Source organism: Pristiophorus japonicus, chromosome 13 (genome assembly GCF_044704955.1).
Source record: "Pristiophorus japonicus isolate sPriJap1 chromosome 13, sPriJap1.hap1, whole genome shotgun sequence".
Classification (NCBI taxonomy): Eukaryota; Metazoa; Chordata; class Chondrichthyes; family Pristiophoridae; genus Pristiophorus; species Pristiophorus japonicus.
Window position 1 is genome coordinate 14,552,134 of NC_091989.1, and position 20,883 is coordinate 14,573,016.

Consider the following 20,883-nt stretch of genomic DNA (forward strand, 5'->3'; position numbering starts at 1 on the left):
AGAGGAGAAAGCAGGTGGTTTTCATGAAAGCTCAGCTTCCCAATTGAACAGCGTGCCAAGGTTGAGCCTGCGTTCAGCGTGAGCGGAGTGCTAGTAGAGACCAGTGCCTATAGACTGGCTCTTGGGGAGAGGAGGTGCCATTCTGCCCACTGATCTTAATGGAGCCACTCTGAGATGCCTCTGTGAGTCACCCAGAACAGCCTAATGGCAGAGGACCAGCCTGGCAGGTCTTTATTCAGGCATAAACAGTTCTTTGAATTAAAAAAAAATGATAATATACATTGTTTTGATTATATAAAATGGAGTATTTTGAACACAATGTATTTGCCTTCGAAGTGTTTCTATAGGGCAAGAGAGAGGGATAAGTTGGAATCCTTGTTATTAATCTAATTAGTTTGAGTTCGGTTTGCAGCTTTACTTTCCTAGTTTGTTGAGAGATTATCCAATTCCTCCAGCATTTGGAGGTGGAGCAGAGAAGGTGTGGCCCACCTACAGAGTCAGCAGATGATTGATGACCCAAGTGTGGGCAGCTACACTTCAGCATAGCTCCTCCCAGCTGTCTGAAGTTGTGTGAGAGCTCGCCGGCAGCAGCAGAGTGGAGCGATCAGCACAGAGACTAGAGTGCGTTTTGTGCACTCTCAACACCAGTCTTCTGAAAGGGTATAAATAAGAGCTTGCCAAGTATGGTTGCTTATGATGAGATACAAAACCTTTTGCCCACTAAAAGGACTATTACAGTGGTAAATGTTCAGTCACACGTCTTCCCTACAAAAGAATTGGAGGTAAGAATTCTTGGAATCTTCTTTAAACACTGTTGCAGGAACGCAATTATGAAACTTGAATGTTGTTTAGATATGGAAATATTATGTAGAGCGGAATTAGTTGTGTAGTAGAATGATCAAGGTTTAAAACTTTATTTTTATACAAAGTTGAGCGTTTTGTTACTTGTAATGTTACATCAGCTGCTTGGGTCCACCCCAACTGTCTTTTATTTTCGGCACTCAAAGTAAGTAGACTATGACCTCAGGCTACAACTTGTACTCAGTGTAATCAGATACTGTTACTCGTGTCTGCTGAGAGAAGGGGCTCAGTGTTCCTCAGGACAGTTGTGCAGAGTGATCAGATATACTTTTCTTTGCAGTCCTTGAAAAATACTCTGCGTGTCTGATACCATGTCTAAATAAAGGTGGAACTGGCGTGTTGGTCAAATCTGTCGGTTTAAACTGCTGTACAGTTCGAACAATGTTATCTGGCCAATGATAAGGTGTGGCAGAACTTTATTGGGTTCACGAAATGCGTTGTACCCTTTGTAACCAGTGGAATGTCAACGACTGTGCTGTGCACTTGATATAATTTAGATTAGTTAAGAGCAGCCAATGTCCGTCTTGTTTCTGCTGCATTAGAAAAATGCTCAAGTTTCTGCCCCACAAAAAAACAAGAATGCATTGTTTCAAAACCAGTTCCCCAACATTTTTGAAACCTGTTCAAAGCTTTTAAGTGATAAATTAGTTGTATCTTTATCATCCTGCACCCCCCCCCCCCCCCGCTCCCCAAGTCCATTTTTAAACTGTTAGTAACTGACTTTCAATAACTACTTTAAGCTGGTGCAAGCAAGAACATAGAGTTAACTTTATCTAGAATCATTTTTGCTGTTTTATGTATCTAACCTTAAATGTGAAAAATGGCAATGCAGTCTAACTAAACTGACAATTGCTTGGGATTTGAAGTACTATTCTAATTACTGCCTTTAATAAACTATCAACAACAAAAATATTTGGCATATTTAGATATTTTATAGTGACGGTGGTGGGGGGGGTGGAATTTGCCCACGTTTGACCTCCTTTACTGTCTTTTTTTGATCATTTTAATCGGTGGTGACTTGCTTTTTTTTTTGTTGAGAATCAGCTGGAAATGACCTGCTGGTTCTTTGTCAGGCTGGTCTTGTTAGTGATGGTTCAAGTAGCTTTTGTAGTGTTTACATTGGGGCGTTTGCTTCCTTTCAGGGCTAACAGGCAATCACTTTTTTGAAGTAGTGTTTTGTGGCCCTTATTCCGTTTTTCTATTTAATTTTCCAGTTTGGTCGTCTTACATTATGATAAAATTTGGGTCCGCTTTCGTGAGTTTAGTTTTTCTAACTTTTTTACTAAAGCTCCGTTCCAGTTTTTTTTGTCCTATGCTTTGTAAGGACCACCTGATAGTAAAATAAATGTTTTTAAACCAGTCCAGGGGAGTTGGAATATTCCTCATATTCAAAATGCATTTGCTGAAAGTAGCCATTGTTCTTTGATGCAACACTGAATACTAAAAACAGCCAAAAATTCAGCTTTCAAGAGACTGCAAGGAAAAACAACACCGTTGCAAACATTACACTTGCAATTTCATGGAAATATTGTGAACCCATCTTCCAATCTCTCGTTTTTTCATTCTCTCTGCCTTTGTTTCCCACCCCACCACCACCACCATTTGATGCCCTGCACCATTCCTTTGCTGAGGAATGTTAGGATGTGTACAACTGACCTGTTCCTTGGTATCTGCAAAACTTGTTCCGTATTAAGGTGATAAGCAGTGTACGGGAATGCTAGTTATCTCATTTAGTTTTCTTTTAAACTTTAATTCCATCCCTTTATTGTGGACAAATTGCCTTGCATCCACGTGACTTTTCCTCTGGATAACTGACCTGAGATTGGAGCTCTGAGGATTCACAGTGGAAAACCTGGGTCTAACTGCAGAACATTTTGTTTAGCTGTGTTGTATTGGCAAACTGCATTCACCTTATTAATGATCTGTAAACTGTTATCAGTTTACAGATATGGGAAGCAAATCTACTATAAGACAGCGTCATTATAGAACTAGTGAGAATTCTTCATCAAGGAACTGTCAGTAAGCTGATGGGGTGATGAACACATAAGGGCAAGACATTGGAAAATGAAAGGGGAAAGATGAAACTAACAATGGACCAGATAAAGTTTTAGAAAACATTTTGGAGCAGGAGAAGAAAAGGGTGGTGAAAGAAATCTGATAGTTACAGTGCCTTTTTAAAGGGACATTCCTTCTACAAATTAGTAAAATTGGCGCTCACTGCTACAACATAAGCCTGGGGAAAAACATATCCTGATCATGTGTCAGGTTAAATCAAAAACTTAAAATTGGGGTTCCCTGGCCACGCCATCCAAGAAGGCCTAAGTTTGATCCCTTGTCTTTGCTGAATTAGCTGGTTTCAGCCAGCACAGCAGTGGGGATGCTCCAGTTGACCTCAACTTTCACCAGTACCGACCCATTCAGTAATCACGGCCTTGAGGTTACGAGTAAGCGCCTTGCAGGTATCCCAAATTAAGATGTTGCCTTCAGCACAGGATACGCAAGAGAAGATGTCTAAACAAAATATGTAGACTTTTTTTTTTAAGTGTTAACAATGAGGGAACGGGAGAAACACAAATCATATGTTAAATTTAATATCTTAAGATCATGGAGTTTAAAGTAAGATTAAGTGAGTTCATGTTACTTTGGAAGTAAAGTGAAGAAACTACCCACAGTTTGAGTAAAGCTTAAAATGGTAATGGTGTAATCTGTATTGAAATCATTTAGAGCAGTATTTCTTTTTGTTTGGGAGAGGGCTGGATAACTATAATTTGTATAATACGGGGCTGAGATAATGCTTCCCTGTTGGGCGTTAAGCTGTAATCATTGGAGCCATTAAAGAATGGGGAGTAATCTGTAAATTGTCTTTTTGTTTAAACAGAATGATACTAAAATTGCACCGTCATTCTTTGAGACAATGTAGCTTATAATGTACTCCAAATTACCTTCTCTGCCTGTGTGACATTTTAAATGGACTGTAGAACACCCACATAAATCCAGGCTTCTTTTACACACACAGCTGCTACTTACCTGTAAAGTGTTGAGGATTCATGGATAACAAATTGGCTAACTGGTTGGAAGCAGTGGGAACTTGTCAGGTGGAGTGCCATGGGATTGATTTTGGAATCCCTATAATTTGGATTGGAAAGCTTAGTGCAACCTTGTTAAATTTGAGGACAATAGAAAACTAGGTGGGAGGCATAACATGAATTTAGGCAAAATATGTAAATTTAATACAAAGTGTGAAGCACTCTACGAGGCAAAAAGTGGATGACCTATGTGCTTGATGAAAGATGTCAAAATAACTCCAGTCGAAAGAGACCTAGAATAATCAACAGCAGAATGACCAACACACGGAGGTCAGGACGGGCGAGGAGCGGAGGTCGGGCCGACTTTTGATTTGCCCACTGCTTCAGCCTCGTGCTCCAAACTGCTCCTCTGACTGAGGAAGCAGGACAGTAGGAGTATGTTTGAGTTTGAGTATATATTGGCACATGCGGCAGAGCTTGGTCTCCAGTCGTCTTGGATTCCCTTGCCACTGAACCAAGACCTTGCTCTGTTAAGCCCACATGGTGGCTGGTGTGCAATGGCCACCCCACATTAACAGAATTCACGCACAGGCGTCTTCCACCATTTAAAATGAGTTGATCAGTCACCTGAGTACTAATAGTGTGGAAGCAAGTTCTCCTCGACCTCGAGGGACTGCCTATGATGATGAGGAGGAGAATAATCAATAGGTAAGGTGCTAAACATGCCCAATAATCTTGGAACAGCATGAATATGGGTATTGTAACATAGTGATTGATACTGAACTAGTAATCCAGAGTATGAGCGTTCAAATCCCACCATGGCACTTTGAGAATTTGAATTCAGTCTAAAAATAAAAATAAAAATAAAAACCTGGAATTAAATCTGTACTGAAAAGTCGGATTATCGTAAAAATCAATTGGTTCGCTGATGTCCTTTAGCAAAGGAAACCCACAGTCTTTTTCATTGCCTACATGTGACTCTGGTCCCACACCAACTTAGTTGAGTCCTAACTGGCCTCTGAAGTTGCTAAGTAAGCCACTCCGTTGTATCAAGCTACTAGAAAGAGCCGCAGCTGTTCAAGAAGGCGGCTGACTGTCAAATCTCAAGGGCAACTTGGAATGGGCAGTTAATGCCGGCGTTGCCAATGTGCCCACATCACAAGAATGCATTCTAAACAAAATCAACAAAGCAAATAGAATGCTGACCTATATAACCAAAATAGTAGAGTACAAAGCAGAGGCAATCATGCTTAAGTGCTTGAGTCAGGTCACGTGTTGAGTATGGTGTTCAGTCTGGTCGGCAAGATGCAAGAGATATTTAAGCTCTGGAATAAGAATGATCTCCCAGCATCTAGGGACGGGCGGGCGGCGGTGGGGGGAGGAAAGAGAAAATTGGGTTTTCATCCTTTGTAAAGGGAACTGAGAGATGACTTCATCGGAGATATATACGATAGTGTATGGAAAAGTATGTCTCGCACAATGCTTGAATTGATAACACAATACTAATTGTACAAGGGGCATAGGTTCAAACTTGCGAAAAGCAAATTTCGGTCCCATGACATTCTTTGTACACGTGGAATAGACTTCTAGGTAAGGTAGTGGAGGTTCTTTCTAGATGGCTGAGATTTGTATGAAACATCTCCAAAGTATTACCTATTATCTACTCTAGGAAATGGTGATGGGACTTTTAGAACAATTCTAGTTCTGCCTGCCCTTGTTTTCCCATTGATTTTAGAAGCAATAACCTATGAGTGGTGGTCAGCAATTGGCCTAATTCATTAAGGTGTCCATTCCTTTGCCAAAAGCTAAAGATTGATGTTTTGAAGGGATTTTTCTTGCTACAGGATGCACATGTTGGAACTTTTTTTATTGTCCTAAAGATTATCCATATTCCCATAACATCCTTTGAAAGATTTGCAGTTCGAGGTTATACAATTTCCTGTCCAACCAAAACAGTTTCATTTTAGGTGTGAGATTTTAGTTTTGATGTAGTTTTCTGGGAAATGAAGTGGATGTGTACATTAGCATCTACATAGTGACGAACGCAAGATCTGATACTACACCAGCATGAAAATGCACATGCTTGCTGAGCTGCAGTTTCACGGTCACATACAGCTTTCTTACATCTTTCTATCTACATATGTAGGTTTTGTGGGTGCCAAAAAGCTATTTGACATTGAAGGCATGACTGTTGAGGGTAGACCTGTTCTCATTCAATATACAAACACATACATTTTCCAGCAGCAATTATTGGATAGCAATTAACAGCAGATGTATAAATCGTCTTCATGATCTGCCCTGAGTGCTGAGCCTAGTTGTGGTCGTCAATTAATATGATTCGATACTCTCAGCAAAAAATGAGAATTGAGCCTTGGAACTTCTGGTCTTCCACTGGTGGCAGTATCAACACCTGTGAAACACAGCCATATAGTCTAAGGCTGAAGTGCCTGTGCCATTTCCATGCCAGGAATGGGGTTTTGCTCCTGTTGGCCCGTGTGGACCTTCCCAAACAATGGGGAAAGTTTTATCCCCTGGCAAAATGTCACTATTTACAATTTTTATGCACATGAACAAACTTGCATATGTGCAGATATTTATCTGTTGGTTCAGTTATGTACGGAACTGGTTTCCCAACATAACATCAGCATCCTTTTCATGGTAGTGTCCTAAATGAAAGGAACTTTTCTATTGGGAATTGAGAGTCGAGGATTTCTGCCCCTTGGATGGATGGATAGATGGATGGGTGGTTTGGGACTTTGACAGCTGTACTAAATGTCAGGAGGGTGAAGAATTCACACTTAATCATGGAAACAAAAGAAGCAGATCTGTCTTGATATGGAATCCTTTCCTGCTCTAAGAAAAGTCATTTGAGATGATCTGTCACCCCATTGTAGCAATTTCTGTTTCTTGTCTTTAATCAACAGCTCGAATTGGAAATTGCTGCTAATTTGAATTTCAGTGGGTGGTTTCGAGAGTTGGAATTAACATTTACAAAGAGAGAGCTTGTGCACTAAACATGAAGAGTTAGCATTTCAAATTAATTACATCATGATTTCAATGCTTTTTTTATTTTTCCATATCCATTTAACAATTTCCCCATGCCAGCTTTATACAAGTACCATTAAGTGTTGCTGCTGAATTGCTATGGTGATGCTGAGCGAGACCTCCATTTAAACTAAACAGTTTTCAGCAATTTTGCGTTATTTTTAACTTGCTTACCTCAGTAAAAATTTAATACTAATGGTTATATATGTTAAATAATGTTTTAAGACAGATACCAATCACAATTGAGTCCATAATAGCAACAGCAAGCTATCTGTCAACGGACACAAAGGCTATTGATCACAGGCTGAAAACAGTGCTGCAAGATTGAGAGGAACAGATTCAGAGAACTGGACAGGGAGCCAAATGCAGGAACATTTTAAAAACATTGAGGAAGGAAAAAGGAATAAAAACAGGAATGCTGAAGATAAGGCTCAGTGAGGGTTGGGATTTGTGGGAGCAAATCCCACAAATCCTTATCCGTTGATGTGCAGCCTCTGCTGATGTTTTTTTTATACTTTTTTGCTACTAAGCCAAAAAAATGTTTTTTCACATCAAGTAATGTCTAATAAAGTTGTAAGTATGCATCAAAGTATCTCCATGCAGCCGAATATTCATCTGTAATCCGAGTGTCACTCCCAGGGTAAGACGACCTTGTGGTATCTATAGTATCTATCTGAAGATAGGTATCAACTGAGTGTCTGTAATAAGAGGCTGCAGCTGTTTAACACTTCGAATTTGCACAACAAAAACTTTAAAAGTTTCTCTTGTGATGTGCAAGGCCCTACAACTTAAAATTCTCGCCACCTTGAGCTATCCATCACTGTTAAATATTGAATATACAAAAGAGCATCTTACTGTGTATACATCATTGAGAATTTACTGTGGAGAGCTGCAGTGTGCTCTTTTTTTACACTTTCTTTAGCTAGCCATGGTGAAAGATTACAGAAGCTGTAAGGTAGAAATGGCTGATCAATTTAGTTGTGGTTCTGCCTTGCAGCAAACATGGCGAAGAGTTGATGTTACTTGTGTGAGGTATTTGATTTGCAGTGTAGTGTTCTTGATTAGTTATCAGGTTGAATCTAAAGTGACTTGTTTTAAGGTTTGAAGGAAGTGTGTTGAAAGAAGGTGGTCATTTTTAAGGAACCATCCACATTGTGAATGTAGAAGTGAAGCATAATCCAAAGCCACTTCAGTGAGGAAGAGGTCTTTTTTTTTTAACGTTTTTTTTTAGTTTTAGCAGTATGCACGGAATTGGGAAGTGCGCTAAAGAACCATCAATGAGGCTAGTGAGTATTCAACAGGGAACTGGAATATCGAATGTGGGGTGGGGGTGGGGGGGAAGACCTACACAAATGCAGAATAAATTCTGAATTCCATGGTTCCTTGATTTTAAATTTCCATTACATTTGCCTATTTATCATTTGATCCAGATCTGTCCCTAGACTTACAGTGGTACTTGTTCTGGGAAATCAACATCTGTGAGCCAACTCCCAGCATTGTACCATTAAAACAAACTCTTTCAACGCACAACAAAATCATATATCCACATAAAACTAGGTCTGGAAATTTGCTGCCTGGGTAAGGGTGCCAGTTCTAGTATTGTAAACCTGAGGAGCTGGCTCACTGACACCAATCTGCCAGAATTTGAACTAAACAAACAGCAGTATAAAAAGATTTCCATTGTGTAAGGACTCATTTTTTTTTAAAGTTGGGATTATTGTGCCAGCAGCACAGACAAGAGTTTTAAAGTGTGCAGCAACTAAGTTTTACTGGATATTTCAGAAATTTTGACCTGTTAAGTCACTTATTAATGGGCAAGCTGCCCTCTAGTTTCCAGTGTTGATGGACAGTTCACCAATGGGTGGGAAATCTGGCAGCCTATCCACAGATCTTGTCTCAGAGGGATTCAGGCCAACTGGGGGGAGGGGGAAGAAAGTGAGTAAGCAGGTGGGAGCATTTTATTTAGGCACAAAGTCAGCAGTAAGTTTTCCATTGCTATCTGCTTTTTTAAAAAAAAGAGGTAGAAAGACCAGAATCGCTTCCTTTCAGTCTAATTTCTCTACTCCAAGGGAATAATTGTTTTAAATGAACATTGCTTGAAGAAAGGTTGTTTGAATGTATTCTGGCTGCAAGTATGTTAGATCACAGACTAGTTTGTACAGGTGTGCCTGGGAGGTATGGTCGACACATGTCTATTGGGCAAATAGAACGTTTTTTTCTCATTGCAGTCAACTCTTTTTTTTTTAATTTTGTGTTATGATAGGTAAACAGCAAATGCTTACTTACATGGGTATTGTTACTGTTTAAACTAAAAAACACATAAAGTAGAAAATGATGGAAATACACAAGTCCATCTGCATCCAAAAGAAGATTTGCATTACGATAATTCAGGATGAATCTGGGCCTACATTATGGCAATTAGTGGTGCCAACAACAGGGACTTCGCCTTCCATCACAGGATAGCTACAATGGCAGCGCCTTGGGTTCAGTGCTGAACTATATACTCGGTTATATAAAATGCTGGATGGCTTCACTGTTTAATGTATCCAGTGTGGCAGTTGCTGCATTTTTGGCATTTGATGTTGCGCTCCAATTTCAAATAAGGATAATGCAGTCCAGCAGCTGGGTAGGGGGAGCATTATTGCGAATGAGCTGTCATCTCGAGCGTCTTTGTGCCAGTTAGGGCCAATGATAACAGGAAGTGAAGGAATGAAAGATTGATAGTGTAGTCTAATTTGACTCCAATCAGCTGTTCTTCTTCAGCTATTCTGTTGCCATCTGTAACCAGCATTTGCTCAGAATCATTTTACATAATCAATCTTCTGTTACATAGTTCCTTATTTTGCGCCACTTTTACATTGAGGGAGTGCCATCAATAACAGGCATGCAGTTCTCTGGGCAGCCATGATGCAGGCACCCCCCCTTAGTCCTAATGCCATTCGAAACCTGGATTTTCTTCAACTGCCATTGCAACTAAATTTGCAGAGTGGGTTCCTTCTGAAGCCATCCCATCATGGATTTTTGGCCTCCCAACTAGTCTTGCTTTAGAGTGGGGTGGGGGGAGGGTTGGCAGGACTAAAGATAAATAGGGCAGAAGTTGTGGGTTTGAATTTATTTCAACTGTCCTCGGACTCCAATTGAAATGTAAAAATGCCTATAGATAACTGAAAAGCTGTGATTGTAGAAGCCAAGCACTGGAGATGGCCGAGTTTATTTTTGTAACTTGCTGGTTCACACCTGGTAACGCTCTGTTTTGTTGCTGCACTTCAGCATTCCTGTTGGAACATGAGCTAGATGCAAGGAGTTACTGATCACTTCAGGCATGATTTCTTGTCCCGCCTGTAATTGTTGTTTAAATATTTAGCTTAAGAGGTTACCCAATTCATGCCAACTCACAATTAAGTGGCATGCAAATTAGTTGAATCATTGCATGAAAGTAATGCTACCTCCAAGAAGCTTGCTTCTGGTTAAACACCTTTTGTGCTTTCAGTAATTCTTCAGCTAATTTTATATTCCAGGAGCCTGGAATCCAGGAACTGGCTCCTGACATTTAATGCTGTTAAGTCTGTTTTCTGTAGCCTGGTGAGAGATGCTCAAAGACAGGTGAAACTGGGTCTATGAATCGGCCACTGATTTAACATCATGAAGCACAGTAGCTAGCTGATAGGTGCCGGACTCCAGAAGCTGAATTAAAAGAACAATACAAACGCAGTTTTAACTCTGCGTAAAGCCATAATTTGATGTTGCTCCCTTCTTTATGGACTTTTCTTGCACTTGATATTACCCAATCACTAATTCCTGGTTTACCCCTGCATTTTCAATCCGATGGTGTTTTTCTATCGGTTTGGTGGTGGTATCCATTGCTGCCAACTCCCAACACGAAGGTCTCGGGCAACTGGTGGCAGTTTCGTATTAAGCCTGTTGGGTTTACCAGGGCCAGTGGGCTTGGAAGATGTATTTTTGAGGTTACTTCTGGCTGCTCGATACCCACGCTGAAGAACCGGTGGCACCAACGTGCAACTGAACCCGTATAAAAGCAACTCGAGAGGTGGTCTGCACCACAGTCCTTGCCAATATTTAGCTATGTGAAAAGGAATCAAATAAGTAAACAAGTATGAAAGGACATAAAGTGGACTACTTTATTTCTAATAAAATAAATGCAATTCCATTACTCAATTATAATGAAAATATGTATGATATAAATTTCCTTTTTGAAGATCAAATAATGAGGACCAAGAGACAGCAGGAAGAGAGGGCCCATACTGTTCTTAAGGGCTGTGGGCCATGCATGCCATTATTGGCATTGCAACTAAAATCCAGGTTGGGCACAACGGTCATTCTTCTGTACAAACAGATGTTACTCTGTGTAGTCCATTGTTAAATGAGACACATATTTTTAAGACCAATGATCCACAGCATTTGGTTGTCCACAAAAAAGACTCCAGGATTTGTATGAGTATAGATAAAAGTGAGAAGCAGCTGCCTGCTTGGCGTACAATGTAACCTGCCCGTTATGACACTGATACAAAAGTGAGACTACTGCACAATGGGTTGAACTATTTTGTACAACTTTTAATTTTATCGATTTGTTCATCCAAACTGGTGATCCTCACAGGAAACTTTTCATTATTGAAGCGCTTAACAAGTACTGGTTATTAGTGGCCTTGATACTTCTTTCTAGGTTTTGTAATTTTTTTTCATAAAACCTGTAGATTAAAGTTGAAATCCGTTTCAGTGAATGAATTCCACCTTGAACTATTTGGACTGGTTAATCATTTATAACGGTGTTAAATGCTAGTTTTTGTTTGGTAGTAAGGGTGCACTCCTTTCCAACACTTAAAACCTGCATCAAGCCATTCCAGATCAATTGCAGAATCCCAGTTGCTGAGTGGTGTGGTGTAAGGCATGTTATTGGCACAGAACCTTTTACACCTAGTCTGTGCTATGTGACCTGGGACTGTCTGCAAGGTTAGGAAATTCTCATCCGCTTGATGAAGCAAGTTTTTATTTTGCCCCTCACTTGAAGACAGTCACTGTTCCTGACAAGAGTAGAACTTGGCCAAGTTGCGCTAAATCAGTAACCAGACATTGCTTTAGTCTGCTTTTGAAAGTGTTTGTATATTTGGTGGTGTGTGAACAGATGTTTTAGTTGGCTGAGTTGATGGCAGCCAGGATTCCTTGGGTCTCCGCAGAAAGTAATGTATATTCATGAGCAATACTTTGGTTCTCTTTACAGGAGCCAAGCAACAAGCGGGTTCGACCCTTGTCACGTGTAACATCTCTAGCAAACTTAATATCTCCCTCAAAAAATGGAGCCGTCAGACGTTTTGGCCAAACATTGCAGGTAATGTTTCTTTTCTGCCTCTTCAATTTTTCTGCATAACAGTCCTTACATTTGAGAATAATTTATTGATTTGTGATGCACTTTGAAATGTTTGGAGCCGCTAAGGCACTAAATATCCCGCCCGCCCGCCCCCCCCCCCCCCCCCCCCCCCCCGCCTTTTTCTGCAAGTCTTAGCCACACTCGATGGGTGCGCTCTCTTGTTGCCCAAGCAGCTTTCGTTTGCAATCCTTTTTTGGGGAAATTGTCAGCAAACTGCTAAACAGCAAGGGCATCATAGCCAATCTTGGTCTTGTCCTCGTCAGATAGCCATCCCTATACATTCTAATGGGTGACTGGATCATGAGGGTCCTTAACTGATTTTTTTTTTGTGTGTGTGTGTGTGTGTGTATGGGGGGGGTGAAGAGGGTAATTATAGCTTCCCCAGCTGAAACCCAATAATTCCACACACTGGGCGTCAAACCTTGAATCTTCAACATATTAACCAACACTGCTATTGCAACAGCCAAGGTTTAAACCAAAATTGGTGTGTCCTGCCTGTCTTCCTCCCTCATTTGTGTTAAGTGAAAGGATAAGGTGCGTGCTGATGAGGAAAAGTTCTACCAGTATGAACATGACACGGGCAAGTTCAAGGTCAACAATGGTTTAGTGCTACAGTTGGGTTTGAAAGCAATTCCTGCTGATTGATCCATTTTACAGCGGGTGTGTATGTGACGCAAATTTGAGTCAATAGCTTTCAGTTAGTTTACCTTAGTATGAAAACAAACATTTGTACGCCTTTTGTACACCGATATCGACCTCGAGGGTGGTCAGAATTCCACCTGAGATTCAACGTCATGTGTCACTAGATCCCAAGTCCAGTGGGCAGTTTTTTTTAACCATGAATAGAATTGAAAGCTAGATTTAATTGGCTAAAGCTCAAAGCTGACCTCCGATCGTATGCAATTTTATACCAAAAAGGTCACATGGATTCAGTGCGCTAGTGCAATATGGTTGAGGAATATTGGCAGTTTACATAGACGTTTGTATTGCATGCTTGATTTTGAGCAGTATCTTGATTATTTCACTGTCGAGTTGGGGGGAGGGGATTCTTCTTGAATGCTAACATATTCAGTTTTGATGAGGAATAATAAAGAAAATAATGAACTAGTCCACCCAAGTGTGCGTATTGGCACCAGCTTGGCAGAACCTTCTGTCTCTTGGTGGTGTTGTTGAAGTCCCCAGCCATGATGCACAATTTCAAAGTAAATCATCCCACAAAGGGGGATTTCTGATTTTTTTTTTGGGGGGTTCAGGTCAAAGACCGGTTGTAGTCTATGACCAACTTTCAAATCTAATAAATGCTTTATTCTTGTGTGTTTTTTGCTATACTAACGAGCTCAATGTTTCCATCTGCAGAGATCCATCACATTCCGCAGTGAAAACAAATCTCCAAGTTGCTCACAAAAGCTGTGCAGCAAAGCCTCAGCACCAACCCCACCTAAAAGGCGCAACAGCAAATTGTGGTCCGAGACTCTTGATATGAGCACAAAGAAGAACTTTTCGTCAAAGGAAATTAAACGACAAGAGGTATAAAGTACATGCCATGGAACAAAGTAGTTCTCGAGCACTTACAATATTTTGCCCTTGTATGGAAATAAAAAGTATCCAGTAGACATCAAAGCTAATTTGAAGGAAAATGTTGTCCTATGAAGGAAAAATAGATGAAAGTTGGAACTTTACTGTATTTATCTCAATTTTGTGGGTATCTTTTCCATGATGGAATTATTTAGAGAATTGTGAAGACTATATTTAGGTTAAGTCTCTTGTTTAATTTGGCCTACCTGTGCTGTCAATTGATCCAAAATCCACAAATCTGTTTGCCTTTCTCAGGGCAGTTAACTTTCATTTATATCTTTGTAAATGTAACACCAAACTCTGAATTGTCTCCATATATTAATCCTGTACGCAAGTATATAGTGTACTTGTTAAATTTGACTAGCTGCTTTTGTTGTGTGATGAACATCATATACTTTAGCTTTCAACAATAATGGGTACAGCTAAATTTAAAACTTTCAGGGAAAAATCTTGGGCTGTAAAATGAGTCTATTTTAAATCAGATGATCATGAAAACATGCCATTCTTAGCACAGATGTTTCGTGCCAAGTACATGTCGTCATAATTTGTGTTTTTTGTGTTTTCCAGGCTATATTTGAGCTGTATCGAGGGGAGCAGGATTTAATTGAAGACCTAAAATTAGCGAGAAAGGTCAGTGTTATAATGAAGGCATGATATACTAGTTTCCATGCAAATAAACTTAAATTAGATCTTAGTTATTTTGGAATAGCCTTCACTTAATTAAAGACTTTGTTTTAAAATGAATAATGGTAGTAGTTATCTTTTGGTGAGGTTTTGTTCTATATAAATGTATAAATCCAAACTTTTTGGTGTAAGGTTTACTGGCTCAAGAGGGTGATATAATAGGATTTTATAAAAACACCCACAAAGGAATTGAGCAATAAATGTTATAGTTATATTATAGCAATATCTAAAATCAGATGCATCAGTGCAAATTTTTGGGTGCTAAAAATGCTGATTTTTTATTTTGTTCGTTCATTAAAGTGGGAGGGGGTCATTATTAGTATGAACATTTAGATTCAAACCTGCTTTTGTTTAAAACTTATTTGAGAGACAATTGTGTAAATATTCAATGCTCTTGTGTATCTTGTGCACAGGCTTATCATGACCCTATGCTGAAGTTGTCCATCATGACAGAAGAAGAATTGACACAAATATTTGGAGCTCTTGATTCTTACATCCCTCTGCATGAAGGTGAATATCTCTTGATATGAAAAAATAAAATATCTATCAATGTGAAAGAGTTGGTACACTTATTAATCGTGTCACTTGTCATTTCCATGTGAAAAATAATGCAAGTCAAATTAACTCTTGATCATCAACACTGTACCATGATAAATAAAGGGATTTACCATAGTTAGAATATAACAGAACCAATTATTATTGCTATTTTACTGCCTCAATTATTCCCAGGAGGCTTTTTGTGATGAATTAACTTCCAATCCAAATGTTCTGAAGTTAGTTGCATGAGTGTTAGAAATTCCATATTTTAGTTCTTTGTTTTTCTTGAGTTTTTAATATTAATCTTCAGTTAATTATGGCTAGTGCTTCTGACAACTGAATTAATGCATTTGTTTTCTTCCAGATCTGCTGACCAAGCTTGCAAAAGCTACAAAACAAGATGGAACAGTTGAACAAATTGGTCACATTCTTGTGAGCTGGGTAAGTTGTTTTAAAATCATTCCATGCGGAGTAAGACTCAGTTTTTCTGGATAAACAAAGGCTTATAACTTGATTTAATAGTCACTCACCATCATCAAATTCCTAAATGATATGTTCTAGTTCTGTTACTGTGATGTGGCTGTCTGAGGGCCTTTGTGCCATCTTCCAATCAATTTACTCTAAGCCAACAAAAGCTGACTATGCTTGATGATAGAGATAGTCCTGAAGCAAACGGTCATTGCTGAAAGCTTTTTCATTTTTCTCCGAACCATTTACCAAAAAGCATGGCAATGGGTTCAAGTTACCCCAAGCAATGTGCCTAGATATCTAAATGTGGGTACATTGAAAACAAACTTATTTAGCTTTAGTTAAGTGGACAAGTCTTGACTTCAAACTGCATACCAGAAAGCTAGTTTTATGGACTAATGTTATGGGTTGGCGGATTGTGTAAATCGCTTGGGCTACATTTGCTGCATATTGATTTATCTAGTTCCAATCTATCCAGAATGTTATAGCCAATGAGTTAGTTAAAATATTAGCTTCTAAAATAATTTTAAATAGAATCCTTTTTTTCCCACATTTAATACAAATCTATTTCAGAATCCATTTCCGAACTACTCTTGATGATAAAGTGTCTTTTCTCTGTCTCCAGTTGCCACGGCTTGATGAATACAAAGAATACTGCAGTAACCAGCTGGCAGCAAAAGCACTCTTGGATCAAAAGAAGCAGGACAGGAGAGTGCAGGATTTCCTTCAGCGCTGTTTAGAGTCGCCCTTCAGCAGGAAACTGGACCTTTGGAGTTTCCTGGACATTCCTCGCAGCCGCTTGGTCAAATATCCCCTGCTGTTAAAGGAGATCTTGCGGCATACGCCTAACGGGCACTCTGATCAGAAGAGCCTGGAAGATGCAGTAAGTGTCTGACTTATATAGCTACATCCAGTACAACGTGAGGTTTAATATTTCTTTAAACGCAGACATCATAACACTTTGTAGATTGAATTGTAGAGATTACAGCACTGAAGGAGACCATTTAGCCTATATCACTACTAACTCTTCACTCGATCTATCATCTCTGAAACAGGAACATTAAAAAAAAATGCAGAAAACATGATCAAAAACATAACCAATTTGCTTTTAAAGAACACATTAGCCTCTTGTTTCAATAGCCACTTGAGGGGTCTACTTAACCCTCTGTGGTGAATTTCTTCTAACTTCTCCCCCTCATTCTTCCAGTAATTACCCAGTTTATGCCGCCGGGTTGCCAGTTTTCGACAAGCGGGAACAATATTTCACCATTTATTTACTTTTCAAAATGTTGAAAACCTCATATTAGACCCACTTTAATCTGTTGAGAAATGTTCCCTTTTTTGAGTTTTCAACTTTAACCTCTTATTTCAGGTGGTGAATCTTTTTGTTGTCTACTTTCCATTGCTACAATATAATTCTTATAGGGTGCCCAGAACTGCACACAGTACACCATCACTTATTGCTTTTGCATTCAATGCCCCAGATATAAAATCCAGAATTCTGTTTGTCTTTTTTAATGGCTTATTTCTGCGAGTATTTCTACCTGTTAAAGATCCATATGTATCTGTACCCGAGGATGTCTCTTCCTCCACTCCGTGTGGTTGTAGGTTCATGATATCAAACTGTTAGTGATCGACAATAGTCTAATGTGCTCTAAATTAAATTAGAGTTGAATGTTTTTTTTTCCAGTTCAGATAGTTTAATTGTCCACAATTTTGTACATAAGATGCTTATTAAATCCATTGTTAAAGACTGCAATCCAGACATTTATAATCATGAGTGTACAGTTTCATGCAATTGCTGATCTTCAGATGTTGCTTTCTAGATCGCCATCATTCAAGGAGTCCTATCCGACATCAATGTGAAAAAAGGAGAGTCTGACTGTCAGTATTACATTGACAAGCTGGACTATCTGGATGAGAGACAGAAGGATGCTCGAATTGAAAGCAGCAAGGCCCTGCTTTGCCATGGGGAGCTGCGAAACAACCGGGGAACAGTAAGTTTAGCAGTTACCTCTTACCATTAGACATGTATTTCGGTGTATTTGAGTCCTGCTATTTGTATATACTTCAAGTTAAACAGCTGAATATAGAAAAACATATTACCCACATTTATTACATTTTGTTTATACTGGTGTGTGATTATTTATTAAATATCCTATGCGGGGTTTTTTTTATTTAAAAAAAACTCAAGGTTAATGTTTTTGCTTTTTCTCCTTTCCAGAAACTATATGTCTTTCTGTTCCAAGAAATCGTGGTAATGACTCGTCCAGTGTCCCGTAATGACCGCCAGTGTTACCAAGTATATCGTCAGCCCATCCCAGTTGAAGAACTTCTGCTGGAGGATCTTCAGGATGGGGATACCAAAATGGGAGGTTCCTTCAGAGGAGCCTTTGGCAATTCTGACAAAGGTAAGCCAAGACTGGCAAGTGGACCAGTGAGCGAAATGGCTGCGTGAATTGCTGATTGTAGCTGTGAGCTATCTTACTCTGCTTTATTTAATGCTTAAAAGGTGAAAAAAATAACTTGCATTACTTTACTTGCTCTACTCTTTTACCAGAGTGTAAAGTTAATACTAGCCTATTAAAATATTTTAACTTTCAATTGGTGACATTTTAGAAGCTTAATAAAATTTTTAAGACATGAATAATCTCGTGTTTCTGCTGTTAGTGTATAATTCAGTAAATTGCATGCACTGAAGATTTTAGTTTTACAGTTGTAATGTCTAGAATGCGCTCCTTAAATAGGTGGGCATGGATACCTGTGCTTTGTTCACAGATTCTTAGATTATACACTCGATTACTAAATGAGAAAACTAGCCTTTTCTCTTTTTTTTCTTTGTCGCTGAAACTATTCTCATTTATGTTCATCATCCACAGCCAAAAACATCTTCAGAGTTCGTTTCCGACATACAACACAAGGGCAGTCGTCGCACACGCTGCAGGCCAACGACATTTACAACAAGCAGCAGTGGATGAACTGCCTACGAAATGCCATGTCTCTCTACCAAACGACGCCTTCTCCGACCGAACACAAAGAGCTCTTCGAGTTGAATGAAGAAGCCGAGCAGGGCTCTCCCCATCCAGCGGACCTCGTGCAGGAGGGGCAGTCGCCCACCCTCTCGGAAATGGCAGACAGCGGGTCAGAAACTGGCTCCAACATGGACACAAGCGAATCTGAACCAAGCCGCCTGAGAAACAGCATAGAGAGCGAAGAAACAGTCGAGCCGTGCGATTCCTTGTCGAAACAAAGCACAGAAACAGTCGAGCAGCAAGAACAAATGACAAAGAGAACAGAAACATTAGTTTGAGCGCTCCCTGTTTTTGGCTCAGGAAAAGGACTCTATTTATATCTGTACAGTGTTCGTACTGTGGTGTAAAACAGGATTACATCGCTGATCTTGTTTTGTGTTAAATATATATATGTTTTATGGCAGCTACTAAATGCAGTCAGCTTTGCTGAACTACTCTGGTTCTTCTCCAAAGTGACTACATCCATTTAAAAACTCTCATGTTTTTAAATTACTGGATTATTCGCTGCAACAGATTTGAGTTTAAAAACTTTGTTTGTTGCAGTTTTGTAAAGGGCATCTACTGTCTTACCAATATTGTTGTATTGTACATTCCCTTATGTCATCCATATTTCCTGCAAGCATTTTCAAGTTTAATATTTTTGTGTAGTCTATATGATTTTTGTTTTTTAATTAACCAGAGAAAGAGATCCAACGTAATATTTAGAGGAAAAAATACTTAGCAATTCAGACAAAGTACTTTTGATTTATTATATGCATTTTTTTTTAAGATCGGCAAAAATTTTGTCAAGTTAATTTTTAGGTATCATGCAATTCAGTCTTTGAGCCATTCCCATGATTGTGTTGTAGATCATTCACCTGCTGTATCATCTTATACAAGGTTTTTGTTAATGCAAGCATGTAAAAAGTGTTTTGTGCTTCTGACTACTGTGAGAATTGCAAAGGAAAGTAGTTTTGATGGATAATGGAAAGTTGCAGAAGGATAGAGAAGGAGTATATAATGGACTTCAAGAAAAGAAAGCTGGTTGCTGAGAAGTAATTAGTAATCCACCATGATGCGACTGTTTAAGATGGTTCACAAGCGGCCGGAAGGTTTAAACAATCGCTAGCATTGCAATATGGAAAGAATATTGCAGCATAAAATGGAACAAGTATGTGTTGTGAAAGTGAGTGCTGAAGAGGAGTCTGGTATGTAACAGTAATTGTGTATAAAATACACATGGCAAGGTGGTAAGTGAAAGAAATATTACAGTTGGGCGTTTCTCTGATGTATAGATTATTGGATTCAAAAATGTACAATAAAACTGGAAAATTGTAATCTGTAATTGTTTGGCCAGTGTGTTTCTTGCAGTTTATAATCATTCCTGCTAATAGGTGGTGTTTACTTCCATTTCATGTGGACTGATTCAAATTAAATAGGGTAATATCCTGTTTCTAGAGCTTATGCTCATTTTATTCACAATTAATGAAAATGGGTAAATAATTTTTTAACAAACTAACTTACTTGAACCTCTCGTTCCTCTTTTTAACACAGGTTCTTTGCAATCAGAATAGAATCATACAGCACAGAAAGAGGCCATTCAGCCCAGCTATTTGAACTTGCTGTGTTTAAAAACACACATTCTCCACTCTGGTTCTTTTGCCAGTTATCTTAAATCTGTGTCCTCTGATTACCAACCTTCTTGCCAGCGAAACAGTTTACCCTTAATTACCACCGAAACACCTCATAATTTTGATCACCTATTAAATCTCTCCTTGACCTTAATACAAAAGCAAAATACTGTGGATTCTGAAAATATGAAATAAAAACTGAAACTGCTGTAAATACCAAGCAGGTCAAGCATCATCTGTGGAGAGGGAAACCGAGATAATGTTTCAGGTCATCAGAACCAATAGCCCTGCAAAATTTTCCTTTTTTATTTGAAAGTTATTATTGAATTTGCTCCCACCACATTTATCTGATGGTGAATAGCCATTATGGGAGTTTTAATTAACGGGTTAGGGCACTTTTGGGTTGAAGGAACACTGATATTGAGTGCCAGTGCAATTATATGAAATGTCTTTCTGCAATATTTTAACAAAGATGTTAACTTATTTATCGTGAGCTGTTTCATAACGCCTTTATTAATTTAACGGACACAAGAGTTTCAGACAGTCTCGACTCGTTTGTTACTGCAAAATACGGCGGATGCTGGAAATACTCAGCCGGTCAGGCAGCATCTGTGGAGAGAGAAACCAAATTAATGTTTCAGGTCAATGACCTTTTGTCAGAA

General features: G+C 39.1%; 1 protein-coding gene across 6 annotated transcripts in view; it reads left to right on the plus strand.

Moving 5' to 3' along the window:
- The window catches only part of net1 (neuroepithelial cell transforming 1), a 141,099-nt gene extending 121,164 nt beyond the window's left edge, over positions 1 to 19,935 (plus strand). For 5 of the 6 annotated variants that reach the window (XM_070897169.1, XM_070897170.1, XM_070897167.1 and 2 more), the window contains 9 exons: positions 12,169 to 12,276; positions 13,672 to 13,842; positions 14,458 to 14,520; positions 14,988 to 15,084; positions 15,476 to 15,552; positions 16,205 to 16,462; positions 17,406 to 17,576; positions 17,804 to 17,990; positions 18,459 to 19,935. In XM_070897169.1, coding sequence (XP_070753270.1) covers positions 12,169 to 12,276; positions 13,672 to 13,842; positions 14,458 to 14,520; positions 14,988 to 15,084; positions 15,476 to 15,552; positions 16,205 to 16,462; positions 17,406 to 17,576; positions 17,804 to 17,990; positions 18,459 to 18,889 — 1,563 coding nt within the window. In that variant the 3' untranslated portion in view covers positions 18,890 to 19,935. Of the gene's footprint in view, positions 1 to 561; positions 783 to 12,168; positions 12,277 to 13,671; positions 13,843 to 14,457; positions 14,521 to 14,987; positions 15,085 to 15,475; positions 15,553 to 16,204; positions 16,463 to 17,405; positions 17,577 to 17,803; positions 17,991 to 18,458 lie in introns of those variants that run through there. The other variant, XM_070897171.1, reaches the window with a different exon arrangement.
- The last annotated feature ends 948 nt before the right edge of the window (positions 19,936 to 20,883 follow it).